The sequence below is a fragment of the Anomaloglossus baeobatrachus genome, chromosome 5 (assembly GCF_048569485.1).
Source record: "Anomaloglossus baeobatrachus isolate aAnoBae1 chromosome 5, aAnoBae1.hap1, whole genome shotgun sequence".
In the NCBI taxonomy this organism is placed as follows: domain Eukaryota; kingdom Metazoa; phylum Chordata; class Amphibia; order Anura; family Aromobatidae; genus Anomaloglossus; species Anomaloglossus baeobatrachus.
The window spans coordinates 237,101,431-237,126,664 of record NC_134357.1 but is presented as its reverse complement, the minus strand read 5'-3'; the positions used below and the strand labels follow the sequence as shown (position 1 = coordinate 237,126,664).

Below are 25,234 nucleotides of genomic sequence, written 5' to 3'. Positions count from 1 at the left end.
CTCTTCCCACCCTGAGAATACCAGACCCCAGCTGTCAGCTTCACCTTGGCTGGTGATCTAATTTGGGGGGACCCCACGTTATTTTCTTTTTAATTCTTTATTTATAAATAAAAAAGCCTGGGGAGCCCTCCAAATTGATCACCAGACAAGATGAAGCTGCCAGCTGTGGTTTGCAGGCTACAGCTGTCTGCTTTACCCTAACTGGCTATCAAAAATAGGGGGGACCCCACGCCATTTTTTTCATTGTTTTGTTTTTTGTTTTTTTTTGGATAAATACTAAGCTAGGCACCCTTTAGTGCCACATGAAAGGTATAAAGGTGCCAGCTTAGAATATGCAGGCGGGGGTGGGACGTTATATATATTTGACATCCATTCATCCATTGACGCTTTTTTGGCTGTGTGCCCACAATCCGGTTTTGCAGTGGTTTGGGCGCTGAGTGTTTTCCCTGCGTCCATAACGCTGCGTTGTGCAGTAGAAGCACAGTGGAAGGATTTTTGGAGATCCCGTGCCCACTGTGCTTCTTTTCTCCGCAGCATAAACTGACCGTTGGCGTGGCTTCCCGAGCCTCAGCATGTCAATTTATGCTGCGGAGACAAGAGTGCTCTCTTCAGGTAGAACAGAGCTAAAGTCCACAGCAGCCTGAACCCAAATCGTGGGCATGGGCAGCTGCGTTCTCCCGTGGACAACACTCACATCTCTGCAGGAAGGCTGACACTGTGTACTAGACGCCGTGTCGCTGGATCACGGCCACATAGCCTAAAAGTGAGAATATTGTTGCTACAGCAACATTTTGGGTGAAGTAGCTGTGGATTCAAAATGCTTAATATACTCCTGAATAAAATCCTTGAAGGGTGCAGATTCCAAAATGGGGTCACTTGTGGGGGTTTTCTGACGTATAGGTACCCAAGGGGCCCTGCTAATGTGACATGGTGCACGAAGTTTATTTCAACTTTTCCAAAATTCAAATGGTGCTCCTTCCATTCCAAGCCCTCCCATTTATCCAAACAGAATGTGGAGAAGAAGGAAATGACATCACAGGGTTTTTTTTCCAAAGGTCTGTGTTCAACCAACTTTATTAACACTGACAAGTCTTAAAAAAACGCACCTAAAAAAACGCATGAAAAACGCATGTGTTTTCGATGCGTTTTTCTCAAAAAGCATTGTTTACAATTCTCTCCTCTGCCAGAGGGTGCGTTTTTTTCCGCGCTGAAAAAAAAGCAACATGTGCACATAGCCTAAGGCTACTTTCACACATCAGTTTTCTGCATTCAGGCACAATCCTTTTTTTTTCCTGATCCAACGGATCCGGCAAAAAAATGTAAAAACCGTATCCAACGGATCCGTTTTTTAACGGATCCGTTATGCCGGATCCGTTATGCCGGATCCGTTAAACGGATCCGTTAAACGGATCCGGTGGATCCGTTTTGCATCCGTTTTTGCATCCGGTTTGTCCGTTTTTTTTGTTTTTTTTTGCTGGATCCGTTTTTTCAAAACATTGGAGCATGCACAGTTTACAAAAACGGATCCGGCAGCCGCATCCGTTTTTTGCCGCATTGTGCCGGATCCGGCGTCCGTAGGCTTCCAGTGTAAAACATGCCGTATCGCGCCGGATCCGGCGCGATGCGTTTTTTTGCCGGACAAAAAAACGTTACAAGATATGTTGCCTCCTGCCGCCCCTTTAATTGATTTTGCCGCATCCGGAAAAAAACAGATGCAACGCAAAGCCATCAGGCACAATCCGGTAACAATGCAAATCTATGGGGTGAAACGGATGCAGTACCGGATCCGTGTTACCCGTTTTTTTCCGGATTGTGCCTGATGGAAAAAACCTGATGTGGGAAAGTAGCCTAAGCAATGTGCTGCACTGGTTAGCAGAAAGTACAATACTGTATCCACAAATGCACATTGATAGGCATGCCATATAGTATATACTGTACTGTGTAATGGGATACTGTATACAGCATTTTTGCTGGTTGACATTTTCTAAGCCCCGTAATGTTTTCATTGTTCGGGTGAGAGCTTGTTTTCTAGCGTGGCGTCTGATGTTTTTATTGATACCATCTTGGTGGAGATGCAATATTTTGATTACTTCTAATTGCAATTTGTTGTAGTGTTGCAATAATCTGCTGTTTCTTTTTACTTTCCCCTCACTATGGTGGTTATCATTTGGATTAATTTTATATTTTGATAGACTGCGCTTTTACAGAAACCAAATGTTTATTTTTAATGCAGGTAATTTTAATTTTTGTATTCATATTTAAAAAGGAATCTATCAGCAGGTTCTTACCACCTCATCTTAGAGCAGCATGATGTAGGGTCTGAGACACTGATTCTAGCAATGGATCACTTGCTGGTCCTAATGCTGTCATTTGGCAAAATCACTGATGTCTCTGCTGCAGATCTAAAAGTTCTCTGAATGCTGAGATCAGTATAAACCCTCCACACCGCTGATTGGAAAGTTTCTGTGTACACACTGCATAGTCAGAAATTGCTAATCTGGGGTGGGGATGGGGCCATACAGAGCAGGAGGACTACATGGCATGAGGCAACTAGTCCTCTAGTAATAATCACATGCTGATAACTCAGATAAAAACTACACAAAACCCAATAATTGACACATCAATGTAATCAGGGTTTTTGGCACTACTTCATGCTGCTCTCAGATTAAATAGCAAAAACCTGAGTCCCTGTTAAAAAATATTTTTGTTTCATGTTGCACAGGATGACCAACATGGCAGTGACTGAGGCAATCAGTAGGCCCCGGGCTGGCATCACAATCATTAATTCCCTGCAATTACGTTACGCCATTAAAAAGCCGGTGTTAGCGATTGAGAGTGGCATTTAAGTGGTTAAACCAAAGAATTCCGAGCTACCTCCGAGCTACCTCCAACCACTGTAGTTACAGGCAGATGCTAGTTTCATATTACAGTAATCATTTGCCTGGTTTGGTGGATCTCAGCTCCTGAGCCTGCTGCATACACTGTGACCCGACATAAGACATACCCTCCTACACTACATCTAGCTCACTTTCACTCTTTGATCCGGTCACAGAAGAAGTCACCAGGCTCCTCGCATCTTCTCGCCCTACTACCTGCACCAGTGACCCTATTCCCTCACATCTCCTTAAAGCTGTCACCACTCACCTAACTAAAATATTCAATCTCTCTCTCTCTCCTCTGGTGTCTTTCCCTCCTCCTGCACACATGCCAGCATACACCTGTTACTTAAAAAAACCATCCCTGGACCAAAATTGAGCCGCTAACTACAGACCTGTCTCTAATCAATCTCCTATTCATCTCCAAACTCCTGGAACGCCTGGTCCACTCCCGTCTAATTCGCGATCTGTCAGATAACTCTCTCCTGAAATCTCTACAATCCGGTTTCCGCTCCTTACATTCTACTGAAACTGCTCTTACTAAAATCCCTAATGATCTACTTACAGCTAAATCTAATGGTCACTAGTCCCTGCTGATCCTCTTGGATCTCTCTGCAGAATTCAATACTGTGGATCAGCAGCTCCTCCTCACTATGCTCCGCTCTATCGGGCTCAAGGACACCATTCTTTCTTGGTTCTCCTCTTACCTCTCTGATCGCTCATTCACTGCATCTTTTGCTGGCTCCTCTTCCTCTCCTCTTCCCCTTACGGTTGGGGTTCCTTAGGGTTCAGTCCTAGGCCCCCTCCTGTTCTCTCTATACACAGCCCCTATTGGACAAACGATCAACAGATTTGGTTTCCAGTACCATCTCTATAATGATGACACCCAACTGTACACATCTTCTCCTGACATCACCCCTGCACTATTACAAAATACTACCGATTGTCTTTTCCGCTGTCTCCAACATCATGTCCTCCCTCTATCTAAAACTGAACCTATCAAAAACTGAACTTCTTCTGTTTCCTCCCTCTCCCAACCTTCCGAAACCCAATATTACCATTTCTGTGTGTGGCTCTACCATTACGCCCCAGCAGCACGCCCGCTGTCTTGGGGTTATATTTGACTCCGATCTTTCCTTCACTCCCCACATTCGTTCACTTGCTCGTTCTTGTCAATTCCACCTCAAAAACATCTCTAGAATTCGACCTTTTCTTACCTTTTGACTCTGCAAAAACTCTTACTGTCACTCTCATTCATTCTCGCCTGGATTATTGTAATTCTTTACTAATTGGTCTCGCTGTTACTAAACTCTCCCCTCTCCAATCCATTCTGAATGCCGCAGCCAGGATCATTTCCCTCTGCAACTGCTTCACTGATGCCTCTGCTCTGTGCCAGTCATTGCACTGGTTGCCTATCCGCTACAGAATCCAACATAAACTTATCACTCTCACTCACAAAGCTCTCCACGGTTCTGCACCCCCCTACATCTCCTCCCTCATCTCTGTCTATCTCCCCACCTGTGCCCTCCGCTCTGCTAATGACTTAAGACTGACATCCTCAACAATTCGAACCTCCCACTCCCGTCTTCAAGATTTCTCACGAGCTGCACCTATGCTCTGGAACACACTATCAAGAGCAATCCAATTAATTCCCAACATCCCCACCTTTATGCGGGCCCTAAAAATGCATTTCTTTAGACTAGCCTATCACCTCACTGCCCTGATCTAATCTAGACAATTTCTGCCCTTCATAACAAAAAAATTACTTCCAATTCTTGTCCCCTGTACCTGTATAAATTCTGGATAATGACTCAGGTTCATGCAGCTGGTTTTGAATCCCCTATTAAATTTATGGCTGGACAATATATAACAAGCTTCCCCCCCCCCCTCACCTTTTTGTGCCTCCCCTATTTCCTCATAGACTGTAAGCTTACAAGCAGGGTCCTCACTCCTCCTGGTATCATAGTTTTGTTTTGTATTGTCTCATATTGTCTGTACATGTCCCCTCTGAATTGTAAAGCGCTGCGGAATATGTTGGCGCTATAGAAATAAAACTGTATTATTATTATACTATTACATCTTATGCTGGGAAGGAGTTATAAAACAAAAATTCTAAAACCCTGCATAAGGCCCTGTGCGCACTTGCCGTTTTTTGCCGCAAATGTCCTGCGGTTTTGCTGCATGTTTTGCTACATGTTATGTTCATAACATCTCTGCAGTGAATCACCAGCAAAACCTATGGGAAAAAAAATGCTGTGCGCACTATGCGGATTTTGACAGCTGCATGCTGCATGCTGGGAAGGAGTTATAAAACAAAAATTCTAAAACCCTGCATAAGGCCCTGTGCGCACTTGCCGTTTTTTGCCGCAAATGTCCTGCGGTTTTGCTGCATGTTTTGCTACATGTTATGTTCATAACATCTCTGCAGTGAATCACCAGCAAAACCTATGGGAAAAAAAATGCTGTGCGCACTATGCGGATTTTGACAGCTGCATGTGTTACTTCAGGATTCCCGCAGCAAAAACAATTGCATGTCACTTCTTTTCCGCACGTCGCTGCGGCATTGCACTCCATTGACTGCGATGTAATCGTGAAATCCCGCAGGGAATAACGCAGGTAGCAAATTCTGTGCGGTTCATTGCGTTTTCCTGTGTTATTCCCTCCAGTATTTCGCAGTTTACCTGCGGTAATGTACATCGCTGCCTGCGGTTTGCAGGGAAGTGATGTCATTATGACAGGAAGAGGAAGCAGAGCAGAGAGTAAACACACACATATCAGACACAGACATATAGTAAACACACACACAGATCACACTCGCACACAGACACAGACATATAGAATACACATAGAAAGCAAACGGACATAAAGAAAAAAAAACACGTGGGCTCCGCTGTATTTTTACCGTCCAGCCGAGGTAAGCACACAGCGGCGGCCCGGTATTCTCAGGCTGGGGAGGGCGAGGGCCAGGGTTAATGCCCCCCCTCCTCCTGCAGCCGAGAATATCAGCCCGCAGCTGCCCCAGGACTGTCGCATCCATTATGCGGCAGTCCCGGAGTGTCCCCGGCTCTTCGTGTTGCCATAATGCGGTGGCAATCAGGGTAATATAAGGAGTTAATGGCGGCGAATCGCCGCCACTAAGTCCAGGCTTGATCATGGTAGCGTCTATGTGACAGCTGACATGATCAACCCGTAAGTAAAGTGAAAAAAACACACACACAGAAAAATCCTTTATTTTAAATAAAACACAAAAAAGCCCCTGGTTCACCCCTTTATTAACCCCCCGAAACACACAGCTCCCTCCGACGTAATCCACGTCCTGCGATGCTTGCATCCAGCCGCGAATGACACACTGCTGAATGCAGCCTTGCAGCGAGACAGCAGAGGTAACTACAGGGCATTTCCCACGGCCGGTAATGTGAACACACATTACCGCTCGAGAGAAATGCAGCGTGGGCTCACAGGGACCCTATCTATCTATCTATCCTTCTATCTATTCTTCTATTTGTCTATTTATCTATCATCTATCTCAGAAGGAAATTACTTTTTTTTTTTTTTTTCCCAATGTGCTCTATTGCATTGAATGCATTAAAGCACATGTACCAACCCGCATGCGGCAATACCGCGAACAATACCGCGGCAAACCGCATGCGGTTTTTGGGTGCGGTTTGCCACGGTTTTTTTACCGCGGGTGCGGTAATCTTTCAGACCCTGCGGAATTTTCTTAAGAAAACTCTGTTTTCCAGTGCGCACAGGGCCTAATAATTTGTGACAGCATACAACAAAAATGCAAGTGTGAATTTAGTCCAAGACTGTTTTCACTCTGGGTAATTTGAATACATTTTTTACCCATTGGTTCATTACTGCACTATAGAGATGGCCTAGTTAAACCACGAGTAGATCAGATAGGGCAGAAAATGAAAAAAAAATATACAAATCTGGCTTGATACAATAAAGTAGTGTAAAACGGTTTATTTTCACAGAATTTACTGTGTATTGCATGTCCCGGCACTCACTTGATGGCAAATGTTGGGTGAGGAAAGATTTGGACCATTATTCTAACATCCCCAGTCTTTTAGGCCACATTCATATAAATAACGGCCCACATTTATTAACAATGTCATGTTTTCAGAAACTATCATTTAGTTAAAGGGAACCTGTCAGGTCCAATATGCCCCCGGAACCACGGGCAGTTCTGGGTGCAAAATTGCAAATCCCTGCATTTCCGTATGAAAATCACCGCACTCTTCAAAGCTCTTTTAATTTAAACAGGCAGGTAATCGACAGGTGAAGGTGTGTCGCCCAGGGAAGGGGGTACTCGGTCCTGGGCGGTTGCAAACGGGAATGTCACTTCAGGTGGCTGTTTGGCCGGTCTCGTGCCCTGGGGACGCTTAATAAAAGGGGGTATTTACAGGGGATAATAGAGTTAATATTCGTGACGTCACCTGCGGGTTGCAGTTAAGAATGGAGAACCGCCGCTGCTCAATGTGGGTACTCCCAGTGATGGTGATAGTGGCAGCTATGGTGGTAGACCCTCCGCAGGTAGGGCTGTGCCTGGGAGATGTATGATGTATAATGATGGAGACCACACCAGGTTAACTTTAACAGTCTCTACCCCTGGGTCCACAGTGAGTTGCTGGCTCCGGTCCCAGGAGTATCAGTGCCAATGTAGTGACCCAGGTTGCTCTATCCCCGGCACTCTCTGTAGATTGAGTCCCCGTAGCCGTCGAATAGAAACGGAGGGGCGGAGATGAGCGGGACGAACATCCCGCCCACCTCCTTCCTTCCTCATTGCGGCCGGCCGCAGGTACGAGGTTGTTGCTCGTTCCTGCAGTGTCACACATAGTGATGTGTGCTGCCACAGGAACGAGCAACAACCTCGCTACTGAATAGACAACGATTTTTGGCAAGTGAACGACCTCTCACATACCAACGATTTTTTGCCTATTTTGCGATCGTTGGTCACTCATACATGTTGAAGAGAAAAAGGAGCCAGCACGATCTGAAATTGGCAGCATCATATAAAAGTGAAAATTCACAGATTTATTCCAACTGTACTATAATAAAAAAAAATGAGATTTTTAGCAAATAATTGATCAATTTTTTGAGCCACCCCTGCCAACGTCACGGCAAATCTCAATAGGGGGGTCCTACTCTATATTCTGTATTTCATGTGCCATGCGGCCTCCTAGATAAAGTTAAAAGCAGAACCATAATGGAGCACACATACCTGTAACCTGTATATAGCCGCTTCCATGTTGCAAAAAAGGCAATTGTGGATAGAGACCAGCCCAGGTCCCAGCATGTGGAGCAAGCTCTACACATACCAGGACTATATCAGAACTGACCCTCCCAGTGCCAGACTGCAACCATTGATAAAGGCGGACCAGATCCAAGAATGGTGCTTAATTAGCATTGCCTGTGGAAAGGGGTGAGGTAACTGAATCTGAACAGCTACCAACAGGAGGAATACATAGCAAACCAAAATCAGGCGTGCATGGCATGGTGGTGACCGGCCACCAGAATTTGTAGCATAACTACAGTCATAACAGAGAAAAAGGAGCCAGCACGATCTGAAATTGGCATGCATCATATAAAAGTGAGAATTCACAGATTTATTCCAACTGTACTATAATAAAAAAAATGAGATTTTTAGCAAATAATTGATCAATTTTTTGAGCCACTCATACATGTTACACGCTGCGACGTCCCTAACGACGCCGGATGTGCGTCACAAACACCGTGACCCCGACGATATATCGTTAGCGATGTCACAGCGTGTAAATGGCCCTTGAGGTTATGTCACTCGAGCCCCTGAAGATAGAGTGCAGACACCGCAGAAACAGTGCCGGCGGCAGGGGTGAGGACAAGCTTTTTTTATTTTAGAGTGCTCAAATATGTGGAATGAGAAGATGTTGTCCAAATAGTAGACAACCCCCTTTAAGTGAATAATGAATGTTCTGTTGTGTTTGTCTTTCACAGATGAATCTAGCAGAGAAGAACCACTCAAGACATATTCCAATACTTTATATACCAAGGACTATCCAACGGAATATCAGAATGCCCCACAGTGTCGTCAGGTACCTGAACTTGCCATTTACAGTAGCATTTGATCTTCATGTTAAATTTTATTTTCTTCTTATAATATTTAGAGCAGTAATAAACTAAACTCAGGAGTTTATCGATCTGCTGTAGATGCATATTGCTGCCATTGAATAGTGACAGGTGATGGTGACAATTTTTAGTTAATTTTTCCAAATCCATTCTTAATTGTCAATTACTTGTTTCATATATGGTGGATTAGGCTACAAATCTGAGTCGTATAAAAGTGGAAGACATAACAGAACAAGACGCAACATATACAGATGTAACCCAACTGTGTGAGGAGGAGAGATTTCCTAAAGATATCAGCTCCGGTAAGTGATAAATTGTATTGCTAGACAACCCCTATTTATCAAGATGGGTGATAACGTGTTCATCGGTAGGTTTCTGTTACAAAATAGGGTGGTAGGTGGAACACCTGCTCTATTCATTCTCTGTGGGTGCCATAAAAAGCCAAGTACAGAGGTCAGCAGGACCATAGAGAATGAATGTTGCAGTGGTTAAACATGCAGACTGCTACTCCATATTAATAGGGATAGGTGAAGGTCAGCACCAAGGGACCCCCACCAATCAAGAAGTTAACCCCTATCTTGAGGATTTGTGATAACTAGCGATGCGTCAGCATGCTTGGCACTGCTCGTTACTCGATCAAGTATTGGGTGGTCGGGTACTCGTGGAGCTCAGCTGAGCATTGTGGGTGCCCAGATGTTTCATCCGTTAAACAATGACCACAACGCACAGGTGTATTTCACTGCATGCTATACGCAGGCACCAAAGCCATTTGCACTCTCTGAATGGCTCTCACTGGGATTAAAGAAACGTTCTCGGATGTAGTGTGTCCAGAAATGGTCTCTTTATGGCTGGCTGTATGTGGGCGGAGAGACAAATCAATCATTGACATCCATTATACTCCTTACTCGAGTTCAGCTCTTTCAGAGCGTCTGACCTGACTTTTTAGTGCTCGCCCTTCTCTAGTGATAACTTTTTTCTCCGGACAACTGCTTTAAATTCTGATAACATATTCCTCTTTTATTCTCCACATTTATTTTTTAATCAATATTGCTGTCAGTCAGGGCTGGTTTTAGACAATTTGGGGCCCAAGACGGAATTCAAAGTAATCCCCCAAGCCTGAAATATTCCACCAACAATACTGTAAGGCTGTGTGCACACGTTTCGTTTTTTCATGCGTGTACTCTGCGTTTTGCACTACAACGTAAACAAATGCATCCTGCGTCCCCAGCACAATCTATGAAGATTGTGGAAATTCCATCCACATGTTGCGTTTTAGAACGCAGCGTTTTGGCTGCTGAAATTTTTTGCCAAAACGCTGCGTTCTAAAAGCAACAGGTCACTTCTTTTGTGCGTTTTGGATGCATTTTCCACCCATTGAAATCGATGTTGATCTCTCTTTGTCGGTGGGTCTCTCTCTGTCAGTTGGTCGGTCTCTCCCTCTCTCTTTCATATTCACCGATCACGGGCGTGGCGCTGCACAGCTGTCACACTGCTCTGGTGCCTTCTCCTGCTTTGAAAATGGCAACCGCTCATTATTCCATTTCGTATTCCCTCCTTCCCCGCCCACCGGCGCCTATGATTGGTTGCATTCAGACGAGCCCCCACGGTGAGTGATAGCTGTCTCACTGCAACCAATCACAGCTGCCAATGGGCGGGTCTATATCGTTTAGTAAAATAAATAAATAAATTTAAAAAAAGCTATGTGCAGTCCCCCCCCCCCCCCTATTTTGATACCAGCCAAGGTAAAGCCACACGGCTGAAGGCTGGTATTCTCAGGATGGAGAGCCCCGCGTTATGGGGAGCTCCCCAGCCTAAAAATATCAGCCAGCAGCCGCCCAGAATTGCCGCATTCATTAGATGCGACAGTCCTGGGACTCAACTTGGCTCATCCCGAATTGCCCTGGTGTGGTGGCATTCGGGGTAATAAGGAGTTAATGGCAGCCCATAGCTGCCAGTAAGTCTTAGATTAATCATGGCAGGCGTCTATGAGATACCCCCCATTATTAACCTGTAAGTTAAAGAAAATAAACACATACACCCAAAAAAAATCCTTTATTTGGAATAAAAGACAAAAAAAATCACCCTCTTTCACCACTTTATTAAAATCCCCAAACACCCCTCCAGGTCCGACGTAATCCACACGAGGTCCCACGACGCATCCAGCTCTGCTACATCGGAAGCTGACAGGAGCGGCCGCAGAGCACGACCGCTCTGTGTCAGCTCCACGCAGCAACTGAAGTGAGTCGCGCTGTCAGTGATGACGTTACTCAGGTTACCCGCGGCCACCGCTGGATCCTCCAACTGTCTCAGGTGGAGGACTACAGCTGTGGCCGAGGGTAACCTGGGTGACGGCAGAGCTGATTGCGCGGCTCACTTCAGTCACTCAGGGGATTTGCGGTCACCGGTGAGTCCTTCACTGGTGACCGCAAATCAGGCCGAGGCACACACACAGAGCCGAGCGATGACCATGAAGTAGGGTGAAGTTCATCCGAGTTCATTCTGATTGCGCGGCTCTGTCTAGCAGCCAGCTAAACAGACAGTGCGTTCCCACTCGGCTCTATGGGGATGTAGCCGAGCCGAATGGGAACGCACTGTCAAAAATGCATCCATTCTGCATTCAAAATGCATCCAAAACACAGCGTTTTGGATGCGTTTTGAAACGCACATGCAGTGACAAAACGCTGCGGAATATTTGTCACGGCCGAATGCAACGTGCGCACATACCCTAATAGTCAAAGAACAACCAACATAATAAAAAGCAACACAAAAAAAAGACTTCCGTCTCCCAAACGACCCAGATACATCCTGTCGGGCTGCAATGCTGGTGTTCTGGTGTCTCTGCTTGTTATTATATACTTTGCAGCTGTTACATAAAGTGCAGCCACAAAATGAATGCAGCCAAGTGCCAATACTGCAGAGACTACCTGAGCATCGGTTCTGGACCCATGGGGGATTAACCATTTCTATGCTAATTTATTTTACATTCTCACAAAACCCCTTGAAGGAATGTTCACATGCACTTTTTTAGTTGCTATTGATTGTTCGGCTTCAGAAACCACAGTGTTGGCCTGAAAAATACCACACACAGGGTTTTTTACATCTGTTTCTGACACATTTTTACTTACTTTTTTTTCTCATTCATTTGATTACAGAAAAAAAATGCTACAAATATGCCAAAAAATTTGACTTGCTGCAGCAAAAACACCCAGCAGCTCAAAAAATGCAAGAAAAAAAAAGCAAAAATACAACTTATCCGCTAGGTGGTAAAATCTGCAGCAATTTGCGTGGATTTTATTGGGTAGTTACTTTGCAGTGGAAACTGTGAGACAACATCCACAGCATAAATTCACAAGCTGTAAATGTGTAATCTGCAGTGCTTGTGAATCTCCACTTCTAATATTCTGCACTGTACAAATCTCATCCACAATGCTGGCACGCTGTGAATCTCCACTTCTAATATTCTGCAGGGTGATGACACTTTGTACAAATCTCATCCACAATGCTGGTACGCTGTGAATTTTTAAGACAGAAAATCTGCCGTGTATCTGACCACACCGTGATCAAACTGCGACCAGAGTCTTATCAAAATTATTCATCCGTTGATCTCGTGCATGGAAAAATCTGACATGTGAATGAGCCCCAAGTGTGTCCATAGGGTACATCAGCCATGAAAAAGCAAGTGCCTTCTAGCCTGTGTCTGGCTGCTGTACTGAGAGTTTGGAACAGCATAGTAAACGGCACTATTCTTTAAAATCTAATATATAAAGCTGTGTGTGTGTGTGTGTGTGTGTGTGTGTGTGTGTGTGTGTGTGTGTGTGTGTGTGTGTGTGGTGTATGTCCGCTAAAGAAATCCGTACCGTCGCATTTATAATCATTACATTTTGCACAGATGCCTCATGTGACTTAGGGAACGTCATAGACTATGTTTTGACAAGAAAATTTAACCCTGCGCTTTACAGTTACTCTCCAAAAAACCTGCCTCCATTAAACTGAATGGAGCTGCGAGCTACAGGCTAATAATAAGAGCTATGATTGGTTGCTATAAGAACAAAGGACATTCATAGTATAAGACGCTTATGTGAGAGGTAATATGATGTTGGTGGAGAGACAGACACAGACTGACATAGGCACAGACAGAGTAAGAGGCACACAGGGAAAGAGACAGAGACAGACAGAAAGATAGGAAAAAAAAAGCCAGACAGACAGACATAAAGAGAGAGACAGAAAGACACACGGGGAAAGAGACAGACAGAGACAGACAAAGACAGATGGGGAAAGAGACAGACCTGGAAAGAGACAGACCTGGAAAGAGACAGACCTGGAAAGAGACAGACAGCAAAAGAGACAGCGACAGACCGCGGAAAGAGACAGACCGCGGAAAGAGTCAGACAGGGCAAGAGTCAGACGGGGAAAGAGTCAGACACAGAGATAGACCCTCCAAAGAAAGAGATCGGCAGCACTCTGCGGTGTAACTGGACCCGTGAATGCACCCCCTGAGGTGCGAAACGGTACCGTCATCCTACGTGCTCTCCTCCCTCCCCTCCCCTGTGCTGTCCCACCTGTCTGCATGAAGCAAAAGTAAAATCCAGTTACACCGCAGAGTGCTGCCGATCTTTCTTTGGATGGACTTTCTGTTTCATGGCAAAAGCACCTCGGGTATGATCAGTTTTCCTCTAGCCAGTTTGACCAGGTGAAGACTCAGAAGGTGCACAGGATCCTTCTGCATGACGGAAAAAATATATATGGCTCCCCCATATGGGACGGATTTGATTTGGAAGACGCCGCTGATACCTGTCATATGGTAAACAATGCTCAGCATAATTTTCCTTCTATTTGCGTTACTGTAAACACAGAGATACAGACACAGAGAGAGAGAGTGAGACAAACAGACACAGAGCTAGAGAGAGACAGATACAGAGACACAGAGGTAGAGTGAGACTGATACTTAAGGGCACTTTACACGCTGCAACCTCGCTAGCGATCTCATTAGCGATGTGGAATTCTAGATCGCAAGTGCGATCTTTTGAGATCGCACATGCGTAAAATAACCTATGTGCAATCTCAAAAGATCGCACTTGCGATCTAGAATTTCACATCGCTAACGGGATCGCTAGCGAGGTCGTAGCATGTAAAGTACCCTATAGACAGACAGAGACTGGGAGAGAGACAGTTACTATCCAGGGCAACGCGCAATAGCCTGCAATGACACAAATGGAGATCAAATTAATTCCATTTGTGGGTTGTTGTTTTTTTCTGAAGCTGACCATCTGTTTTTTTCATATTGTAAAGTTGTTGTTTTCTCTCTTGAAAGTATCCATAAAGCAGACCACTTTTCTGTGCCTGTTTCACAGATAGATACTTGTAGAAAAATATTGCAAATGGAGTTCCTGTGATTGCAGTCTATGGTTCCATAAGTGATTCAGGCAGAACCCACCGGGCATACTGCAGAAACAGTGTGATCAGGCCATAATGTAAAACGCATACATTAGACTTAAACGTGGCTTATAGTTGGACCCTTATGGTGTCACTGCAATTAAAGTACTATAAGCAGCGCAAAACATATATCTCGCTTCGTGTGGTAAGGATGATTCTGAGAAGGTTAGGAATCAGCCCAACACTTCACGGGAGGACCTGGTCAATGACCTGAAGAGAGCTGGGATGACAGTCTCAAAGACTACCATTAGTAACACACTACACCATCATGGATTACAATCCCGAAGGGGACTCAAGTTTCTACTGCTTACACCAGTACCTGTCTAGGCCCATTTGAAGTTCACCAATGACCACCTGGATGACACAGAGGAGGCATGGGAGAAAGTTATATGAGACCAAAATAGAACTTTTTGGTATCAATTCCACTCGCCGTGTTTGGAGAATGAAGAAGGATGTGTACAACCTCAAGAACACCATCCCAACCGTGAAGCATGTGGGTAGAAACCTCATACTTTGGGGGTGTTATTCTGCAAAGAGGAAAGGATAATTGTACCGAATTGAAGGTAGGATACATAGGGTCATATATCGCAAGATATTGGCCAACAATCTCCTTCCCTCAGTAAGAGCATTGAAGATGAATCGTGGCTCAGTCTTCCATCATGACAATAACCGGAAACACACAGCAAGGGTAACTAAGAAGTGGCTCCATAAGAAGCATTTCAAGGTCCTAGAGTGGCCCAGCCAGTCTCCAGACCGGAACCCAATAAAAAATCTTTGGAGGGAGCTGAAACTCTGTTGCCCAAAAACAGTCACAAAACTTGAAAGATCCGGACAAGATCTGTATGGGGAAGTGGGACAAAATCACTGCTGCATTGTGTGTGTGTGTAAGAGGGTGTCCAGTGTCCTGCCGCCTCTGAAGCAGAGTCCGGTGAAAGATTAAGGTCCTGCCCAGAAGAGGAGGCATCCGCAAGAGGTGGGCGCAGCAGCCAAATAAATGCCTGTTGGTGAATGCAGCTCAGTATGTGCGAGAGGCGTGGCTGTGGACGTGGACGTTGAGTCGGACGGGTGACACGACAGGGCTCTAGCGCCAGAAGAGGCGGACCCTAGGACTCAAAAAGCGTGCGTCATCGAGCCAAGAAGTGTTTTTATTTTTGGAGAGATCTGTAGGTTCTGGCAATGAGACGGGTCTCTCCCTCCAGTTCAGGTTTTGCAACAGGCTCATGTCCAGGGAATTGCATTTAATCCTGCAGTGCAAAGCAAGGTGTGTCTTAGATGGGAGCAGTAGGTGCTGACTGGGCTGGCTCTGTGGAGTAACAGAGGCCAAAACAGAGACCTGGACACTGTATGTGGACCCTTGCACTCGAGATTCCTACAACAGTGCAGGAGGTGAGCCTCAGAACATTTATAGGACAGCATTTACATGGTGCGAGAACGCGGGCACCAATAAGGCATATTTCTTAACCCCAGGCGATTTTCTGGAGTTTTTCGCTCCCTTTCTTCCAAGAGCAGTAACTTTTTTATTTTTCCATCTATCTTGCCATATGAGGGCTTATTTTTTGCGGGATGAGTTGTACTTTTAAATGAAACCATAAGTTTTACCATATAGTGTACTGAAAAACAGCAAAGCAAAAAAAATTCCAAGTGCAGAAAAATTTCAAAAAAGTGCGATTGCATGATTGTTTTTGGGATACTTTATTCAGTGTCACTATATGGTAAAACTGATGTATCAGTGTGATGCCTCAGGTTGGTATGAGTTCGAAAAACCAAACCTTTTTTACTTCTAACGGCTTAAAAAAATTCTGATGTTTGTCCAAAAAAAAGATTCACTTTTTGTGCCATATTCCACAACCTGTAGCGTTCTCATTTTTGGGGATATGGGGCTCCGTGAAGGCTTAATGGTTTTTAATGGTACTATTTTTGTGTGGATGCTACGTTTTGATCGGCTGTTATTGCATTTTGTACAAAATTTGCAACGAACAAAAAACATACTTTTGGCGTTTGGAATTTTTTGCCGCTACGCCGTTAACCAATCAGGTTAATTGATTTTATATTTTGATAGATCAGGCACTTCTGAACGCGGCGATACCAAATGTGTGTACATTTTTTATTTTTTTTATCCCTTTAATTTTCAATGGGGCAAATGGGAGGTGATTTGAACTTTTTGTGTTTTTTATTTTTTTTAATTTTTAAATCTTTTTTTTTATTTTACTAGTTCCCCTAGGGGGCTATAAGGATCAGCAGACTGATCGCTCATTCATTTCTGTAGATGAGAGCTGCACAGTTCATATCTTCAGAAATGCTCGTCTTCTGTAACAGCCAGTGCTGCCGGCTGTTACAGCAAGTGAGTCATAATAGCACAGGAGTCATCACATGACCTTGTGCTACCATGGCAACCATCAGCTCCTCGTGATCAAATCAGCTGACATATGCGGGGATCGTCGCAGGCTCACCGCAGCAGCCGGTGATGATTCCCCTTTCATAATTTAGGATGTACTGGTACATTCTCGGTTATTAAGGAGTTAACCAGACGTCAGTGATAAGGCCAGCAAAACTGCAGGTTAAGTCAGCGGTCAATATGGAGGAACTTATAAAGCAGCAGCAGCTAATGCCCAGCAGCAGCAAGATAATGCCCAGCAGCAGCAGACCAATGCACATGTGCAGCATGCTAATGCGCAGCAGCAGCAAGTTAATGCACAGCTGCAAAAGACCTATGAACAGCAACAGCAAATCAACAACTTGTTGATCCAACAAATTGCTGCCCTGCCACAGGTGGTACCAGCGGTGGCTGCGACCCCTTATTTCCACCCTGAGGCTCGAGATAAAGTCAGGGTGGCGCTGAGAAAAATGGGTACGGAAGATGACCTGAGGCCTTCCTCATTGTGTTTGAGAGAACAGCAGAGGAAGAAAGTGTTCCTCACTCACAGTGGGCCGAAGTGGTCGTTCCGTTCCTGATGGGAGATGCCCATAAAGTGTTTTTTTGACCTTAGCCCTGAAGATGCCCAGTACTATGGGAAGCTATAAGGTGAGATCCTTGCCCAGATAGGGTTAACACATATGTGCAGGCTCAGCGTGTACACCTGTGGACTTTTAAGGAGAGCAAACCTGTGTGTTCCCAGGCCAGAGACATTGAGCCCAGCCCAGATGATACAGTGAGTGGTGGTTGATCGGTTTGGGCGAACATTGCCGGTCACCATTCAATGTTGGGTCGGGCAAGGGGATCCAGGTACCCTGGACCAGCTGGTGAGTTTGGTGGAACAACACAGGACTTGGTCTGAGAGACTGTGTCGCTCCGTGCATTACGTCGGCCCACAACAACCCCTGAGACTGCAAAAAGCACCCGACCCTCTGCAGGGATGGTTCCAGCCCATGACCCTGCTGAGAGCGTCTAAGGACAACCAGGATTCCGTTTCCCTTAAACTAGATGCACGGAGCAGGATCGCATCCGTTGTTAGGTGCTGGCAGTGCTAAGAGCAGGGGCATATGGCTGCTCAGTGCCCACTAACGTCTGAACCTATGGACTGCGGCTACTCTCGCCAGGTGTCGTTGTATACCCAGACTGGATGTACTACAGACTCCGTTGCTACTGGCGGGGAGAGCCCTCTGTGTCAGGTACGTGTAAATGGGCACCTGGTGGAGGTTCTCTTAGACTCAGGAAGCCTAGTGAGTCTCATCCATGTGTCTTTCATCTCAGGCCTGAACCCCACGGGATGAAAGGTAGAGGTCCTCTTCATCCATGGTGATCTCAGGGAAGTACCCTAGAGAAATAGTCACCCTTTCTATGCCATGCGGAGAAGTACACCATGAGGTGGGAATGATAAAAACTTTTCCCCATGGTGCTATATTTGAGAGAGACTTGCCCTTGTTCTGGACTCTGTTGGAAAAGCGGCATAGCCCTCCCATTGTAATGGTTTGTTAGGGGCTTGAACCCGAATATCCTGAGTCAGGGATACCTGCTGTAGGGGTTGCCAACAAAGGGACAGAGTGTAATCCTAACAGGTCTCCCCTAGGAGAGGTTGAAGTATCCGAGGCAATCCCGGAGCATCTGTTGGATGCACAGGTGGCTCAAAGCTCTAGGTATGATAGAAAATCTACTGTCAAGTCCTTTAAAAAGGACCCCGTTACACGCAACGACATATCTAATGATATATCGCCGGGGTCACGGATTCCGTGATGCACATCCGACATCGTTAGTGACGACGTTGCGTGTGACACCAACGAGCGGCCGTTAATGATGGAAAATACTCACCAAATCGTCCATCGTTGACATGTCGTTCATTTTCAAAAAATCGTTGGTTGTTGAAGACGCAGGTTGTTCGTCGTTCCCGAGGCAGCACACATCGCTACGTGTGACACCTCGGGAACGACTAACTACAGCGTACCTGTGTCCTCAACGGCGCTGTGACGCCGAATGAACCTCCCCCTTTCAGGGGAGGTTGTTCACTACCCAATGCAACGTCTTAGGGAGGGCTGTACGTGTGACACGGACAAGCAAGATTGTGTGCCATGGGCGTGACGCAAAAACAACGGGGGCGGGTGCCATTGCTAGCGATATCGCTAGCGATGTCGCTCCGTGTAAAGCCCCCTTTAGTGTTGGTACCCACTGCTGAAAGTAAACCAGACAAATATACCACGTAAACATCTTGAAAGACTGGAAGGATAGAGAATGCATGGTGACTGATGTAACCCCCATTTTTATCTACTTCGGACCCTCTGATACCAGCCAAGGTGGAAACCAGTGATGAGGAATCCAGAGTGAGGCAAGCCATTGCAGAGGAGGTGAAATTTTTTTTACAACTAGGCGTTCTTGAAAAGTCCACGAGCGAATAGGCTAGCCCTATTGTGTTGATCCCAAAGCCAGACGGGTCGTTATCATTTTGTAATGATTTCCAAAAGTTGAATGAAGTGTCAAAATGTTACCTTTATCCAATGCCCAGGGAGGATGAACTAATTGAGAGACTGGGACAGGCACAGTATTTCACAATGATCGATTTGACCAAGGGTTACTGACAAGTACCGCTGACCGAGTCAGCAAAAGAAAAGACTGGGTCTCTATCAGTATGTCATCTTGGCTTTTGGTCTACATGGGGCTCCAGCCACATTTCAGAGGCTGATAGACATAGAAGTCCAGAAGACTGGAGATGAACAAATGTTGTCCCTATTTTTAAAAAGGGGAAGGAGGTGGACCCAGGGAACTATAGACCTGTAAGCCTGACTTCAATGCCACGAAAGATCTTTGAACAAATTATTAAACAACATGTTATGCAAGTACCTGGATGAGAGTGAAGTGATTAACCAGACCCAGCATGTGTTTATAACTAATAAGTCATGTCAGACTAATTTAATTACCTTCTATGATGACAGAATCACTGACTGGGTGGATCAGGGAAGCATAGTAGATATAGTATATCTTGACTTCAGCAAAGCATTTTTACAAAGTATCTCATGCCATCCTTTTTGAAAAAACAAACAAACGATTAAGTATGGGATTGACAAGGCTACAGTTGGGTGGATTCATAACTGGCTTAGTGAATGGACCCAAAGAGTGGTCATAATTGGCAGGACATTCATTTGGAAGAGTATGTCAAGTGGGGTATCACAGGGCTCTGTACTGGTTCCTATGTTGTTCAACATCTTTATCAATGATTTAGATGAAGGAATTGAAGGTAAACTGTTATGGTCACCGAGGCGCTGCGAGCGTCTGGGGGTGGACCCACTGGACCGAGCAGCCAGGGACCAGAGGTGAAAGTCTCTTATGGACGGTCAAAGTCTGAATATCCAATGCAGGAGTGTACAGATGTTGCAGCACAGTGGTAGAGACTGAGATGAGATGACACTATAGTGATGGCTCAGGCGTGGTGGCACTTTGCTGATGGTTCAGGCATGATGACACTGAAGTAGAAGCACAGATGTGGCGGCACACTGGTGATGGCTTCAGATGTGATGGCACCATGGTATAGGCTTTGACGTGGCGGCGTTCTGGAGATGGCTCAGATATGACAGCACATGGGCAATGGTGGGAAGCAGGCTCTAGAACAAGACAGGTTAGCAACAGGAGACTGGTACTAGGACTAAACAGCAAGACTAGACACAGTAAGTCAAGAATAGCAATGCACAAACAGGATACGTTGCTCAGGTGCCTCCTGTAAGGGGAGGATGCCTTAAATACCTTTTAGCAATAAGTGATCTCTGGGATTCCCTTCCGGGTAATGGGACGCCGGCCGTTTAAGAGAGGGTGCGTGGCCGCGCGCCCATCCTCAAGGGTATTCACAGAAGCAGTACACGTGGCCTGAGAGCATGAAGAGGCCGTGGCAGACAGGGAAGGAAGCCGTGGAGCTGCTGGGCAGGAGAGGAGGACGACGCATCGGCTGGAGCCTGGGAGCGGGAGCGCGTGTGGATGCCATGCTGGCACTGGGAGCCATTGAGCTGCTGGACACGTGACAGAGGGGACGCCCCTGGGAGCAGGAGCATGCATGGACGCCAGACAAGGTCTGGGGCCAGGCACTACATAAACTGATTAAATTTGATGATGACATAAAGCTAGAAGGGATAGCTAATACTAGAGAAGAGAGGATTCAAGAAGATCTAAACAAACTGGAACAGTGTGTGGTAACTAACAGAATGGTCCTACATCTGGGCAAGAAAAATGAAAAAAGCATATGCAGAATGGAAGGATTAAGGCTAAGCAACAGCATGCGTGAAAAAGACTTGGGTGCACTAATAGATAACATACTGAACATGAGTCAACAGTGTGATACAGCAGCAAAAAAAAAAGCAAACAGTTCTGGGATGTTTTAAAGGGAACCTGTTACCATATGTTTCATGTGTAAACCAAAACTACCACCTTCAGCAGCGCCTGTGCGGCATTCCATAAAGGTGCATATTATCCCCTGACTCCCTCTGTATACCTCCCAAATACCTTTTGGAAATCTCCCGCTCTGTATGTAAATCTGTTTAGTCTTGTCTATTGGAGGTGTGTGCTGAGGTGTCTGTCCCTCCTCTCGGGACTGATAACAGGACATGATTTACATGCATGACACCTCCTGCTTCAGACACAAACCCGGGCGAAACTTCTTTTTTTCACAATACATATTAGTCCCGCAGGGGACTTGAACGCCCTTTGATCCAATAGATCAGAGTTCCCCAATTCCAGTCCTTAAGGGATACCAGCAGTGCATGTTTTCAGGATTTCCTTAGCATTGCACTGGTGATGCAATTATCCCCTGTGGAAGTGATAATTTTATCACCTGTGCATTACAAAGGAAATACTGAAAACATGGCTCCTGTGGACTGCAGTTACACACTACTTATGTCATACACTGCATTATATAACCTGTCATTGCTATACTGACAGGCAGCCTATTAGTCTAGTAGGGCTGCGGATGAACTGACAGATGGAAAGGTGGCATTTAAAACTCCAACTCTTCCCGCAAAAAAAAGCCATCACACAGCTGTGTCAATGGAAAACTAATAAAGTTATTGCTCTTTGAATTATAGTAGGGATAAACATAATCGCCGGGCCATGAAGGGGATAAGATAATAGCACATAATGTATATCATTTATGCAGTAAAAGATTTAAAGGGGGTAATCTGAGTCCATTCACTTCTGCATCAGAAGATGAGCAAACTGCTGACATCATGTCTACACATTTGGCGTTCTAATGGCCAGGTTCACAAAAAAAATCAGGCAGACCTTTGTAAACCTGACATCACCAGCCCCGCTTACCTCGCGATGTGGAACTCCTTTATACCTATATACCTGAGGATGTATTTTTATTCATGTACTGATTTGTAACACAAGAAACAGACCTTTGTGTATTGACAATTAAACTTAAATCATGCTTTAGCTATTGTAATGGAAGCTTTATGTACGGATGTTTTAGATCATACACTTTGTTTTGCACAATAGAAATAAAATCTGTTTCTATTCCCAACAGATGACTGCACCAAAAACCTGATGGGAAATCTCCTTATAACACCAGATTTGAAATATCGCAGTATCACAGAAGACGATTGTGAACAACGTTCTTCAGCACTTTTTAGCACAGATCTACTATTTGTGCTTCACAGCAGCAATCTTTCTACTGATCCCACAAATCACAGCAGACATTTATCCGGACCATCACACATTATTAAACAAAGTGCAGGAATTTCAGGGGGTAAAATATTTCCTTGTTCTGAATGTGGAAAATGTTTTAAAAGAAAATCTATTCTTTCTATGCACGAAAAAATTCACAGAGATGAGAGGCCGTTTTCATGTTTGGAATGTGGGAAAGGTTTCCGGCAAAAATCAGATTTTATTATTCATCAAAGAAGGCACACAGGGGAGAAGCCATATTCATGTCCAGAATGTGGGAAGCGTTTTATACAGAAATCTATACTTGTTACACATCTGAAATTTCATACAGGGGAGAAGCCATATAGATGTCCAGAATGTGGGAAAGGTTTTACTCAGAGGTCTGATCTTGTAAATCATCAGTTAATCCATACAGGGGAGAAGCCGTTTTCGTGTTCCGAATGTGGGAAATGCTTTAACCATAGATCAGCTCTTGCTCAGCATAAGAAGCGAATACATTTTAAAATTCAGACTGTAGCAATTGTTTGACCTGAAATGTAATGGTATAAATAAATTGATGGGAATTACAAAATATCAGAATTCTCTTTTTTGTTTACATTTGATCCTCAAGTTTTTCCTAGATGCCACAGAATATTGATTATATTTAATCTGTTTATTGAAAAGTTTCATAAAGTACAAAAGCCATTAAGTTCAAACAAAGTAGGGTGTAGCCATAGCAGTAAGTGCAGTAAATTAGAAAAGATAGGGTTGGATAGGTAGCAATACCGGGCAATTAATCACTCCATCTGATACTTGGCATTGTGCTTGGTGATGAAAGACTTTTATGCGGTGCAGCAGTTGCTTATTTGTAACAAAAAATGTTTTGAAGCTTCCAGCACAGATTTTCTGCTGATTTAATGACAGAGGAGCTTTGGAATTCTGCAGTCGTTAGTCTCATTTTATCAAGACTGGTTAAGTTCATGCCAATCTTGATGAGAGGGAAATCAGTAAAGGGGACTTTACACGCAGCGACATCGCTAGCAATGTCGCTGGTGAAAGCACCCTCCCCCGTCGGTTGTGCGTCACGGCCAAATCGCTGCCCGTGGCGCACAACATCGCTAACACCCGTCACACATACTTATCTTCCTAGCAATGTCGCTGTGGCCGGAGAACCGCCTCCTTTCTAAGGGGATGGTTCGTGAAGGCACGAACCACCCCCTTAGAAAGGAAGCGGTTCGCCAGCCACAGCGACGTTAGTAGGAAGTGACGTTACTAGGAAGTGACGCGTCACAGCGGCGTCACTAAGCGGCCGCCCAATAGAAGCGGAGGGGCGGAGATGAGCGTAACATCCCGCCCACCTCCTTCATTCCTCATTGCCGGCGGCCGCAGGTACGATGTTGTTCCTCGTTACTGTGGTGTCACACATAGCAATGTGTGCTGCTGCAGGAACGACAAACAACCAGCGTCCTGCAACAGCAACGATATTTGGGATTAGAACGACACGTCAACGATCAACGATTAGGTGAGTAATTTTGATCGTTAACAGTCGTTTCTGCGTTTCACACGCGACAACGTCACTAACGAGGCCGGATGTGCGTCACGAATTCCGTGACCCCAACGACAGCTCGTTACGATGTCGTTGCGTGTAAAGCCCCCTTTAGATGAATCAAAACGTTTGACAATTGGCCTACGTCTCCAAGTGCTATGCCAGAAATCAGTGACTGGAGTAAGATTTCTTGAGTAAGAAGCGCCACAGCTTCCCATGAATTAGATGAGCTGTTGGGTCAAACCCCTAGCCAACCATGCTTTGTCTAGTTTGGCAGAGCTGGACAAACCTGACATGAATATGACAAAAGTTAAAAAAAATGATGGAACTCTGCATTGCACCAAAACTGTGACTATTCAAAGCAATTTATGCCAGAAGTTTTTTGTAATCAATTTGACGAATCAATGGGCCACAGTCAGCAGAGTGTCTGCAACCTTTATTCAGTTGGGAACTCCACTTTGTAATTTCTATAACTATGGCAAGAACATATAGCAATGGAGATAATGGGCACCCCTTTCTGATTTTCATGTCTACTGTTGAATGAATTGGGTCAACGACCATTGGGATGAAGGTGAGCAAAAAGGTCATGCTAAGAGCATTCGGTCTGGGCCCCTCTGATGTACTGAGAGATATAAAATTACAACTGTATCCAATCAAATACCAATTTTTCCCCATGGATTGTAGGGACATACTGTATAGACATAGTGCTTCAATCAGGCATAGCCCATCAGATTAACTGATTTAAGTTGTAATCCTGCCTTTTTTTAAATAAAACAAAATTGGTCATAGTGAATCATTGTGGTAGTAAGCTTTTCACAGAATTTTGCCAAATTGTTTAAAATAGTCATTGAAAGTTTATATGTCCAAGTTTCACAAACCATGCACAGACCACAATAACTTAGATTGGCCACTTCTCTTGACCCTACCTTTAAGGTGTCCAGTCGCTCTGTGATTGCAAACTTCTGAAGGCTCACATAACGTGCACTGTGTGCTGTGAGGATTCCCCAGTGTCCAAGTTGGCAACTTTGGTCATGTGACCCAAAGTATGCGATATGCATACTCCTGGCCACAGTCCGACTACACTATTTCCGACCTCGCACAATACACTTGTATTGAGATTGGCCGCACTCATCTAGCCAGATTGTGGCTGGTAGTATACATATCACATACATGTGATCACATGACCAAAGTTCCTGGCGTTGAAAACAGAGAATC

The 25,234-nt window shown here is 45.0% G+C and overlaps 1 protein-coding gene across 2 annotated transcripts in view; it reads left to right on the top strand.

Annotated features, from left to right (window-relative positions):
* Nucleotides 1-23,067, top strand: part of LOC142311101 (gastrula zinc finger protein XlCGF66.1-like) — a 94,469-nt gene extending 71,402 nt beyond the window's left edge. For both annotated transcript variants that reach the window (XM_075349205.1, XM_075349204.1), the window contains 3 exons: nt 8,856-8,953; nt 9,178-9,289; nt 22,355-23,067. In XM_075349205.1, coding sequence (XP_075205320.1) covers nt 8,856-8,953; nt 9,178-9,289; nt 22,355-23,022 — 878 coding nt within the window. In that variant the 3' untranslated portion in view covers nt 23,023-23,067. The remainder of the gene's footprint in view (nt 1-8,855; nt 8,954-9,177; nt 9,290-22,354) is intronic.
* Nucleotides 23,068-25,234: the final 2,167 nt, after the last annotated feature.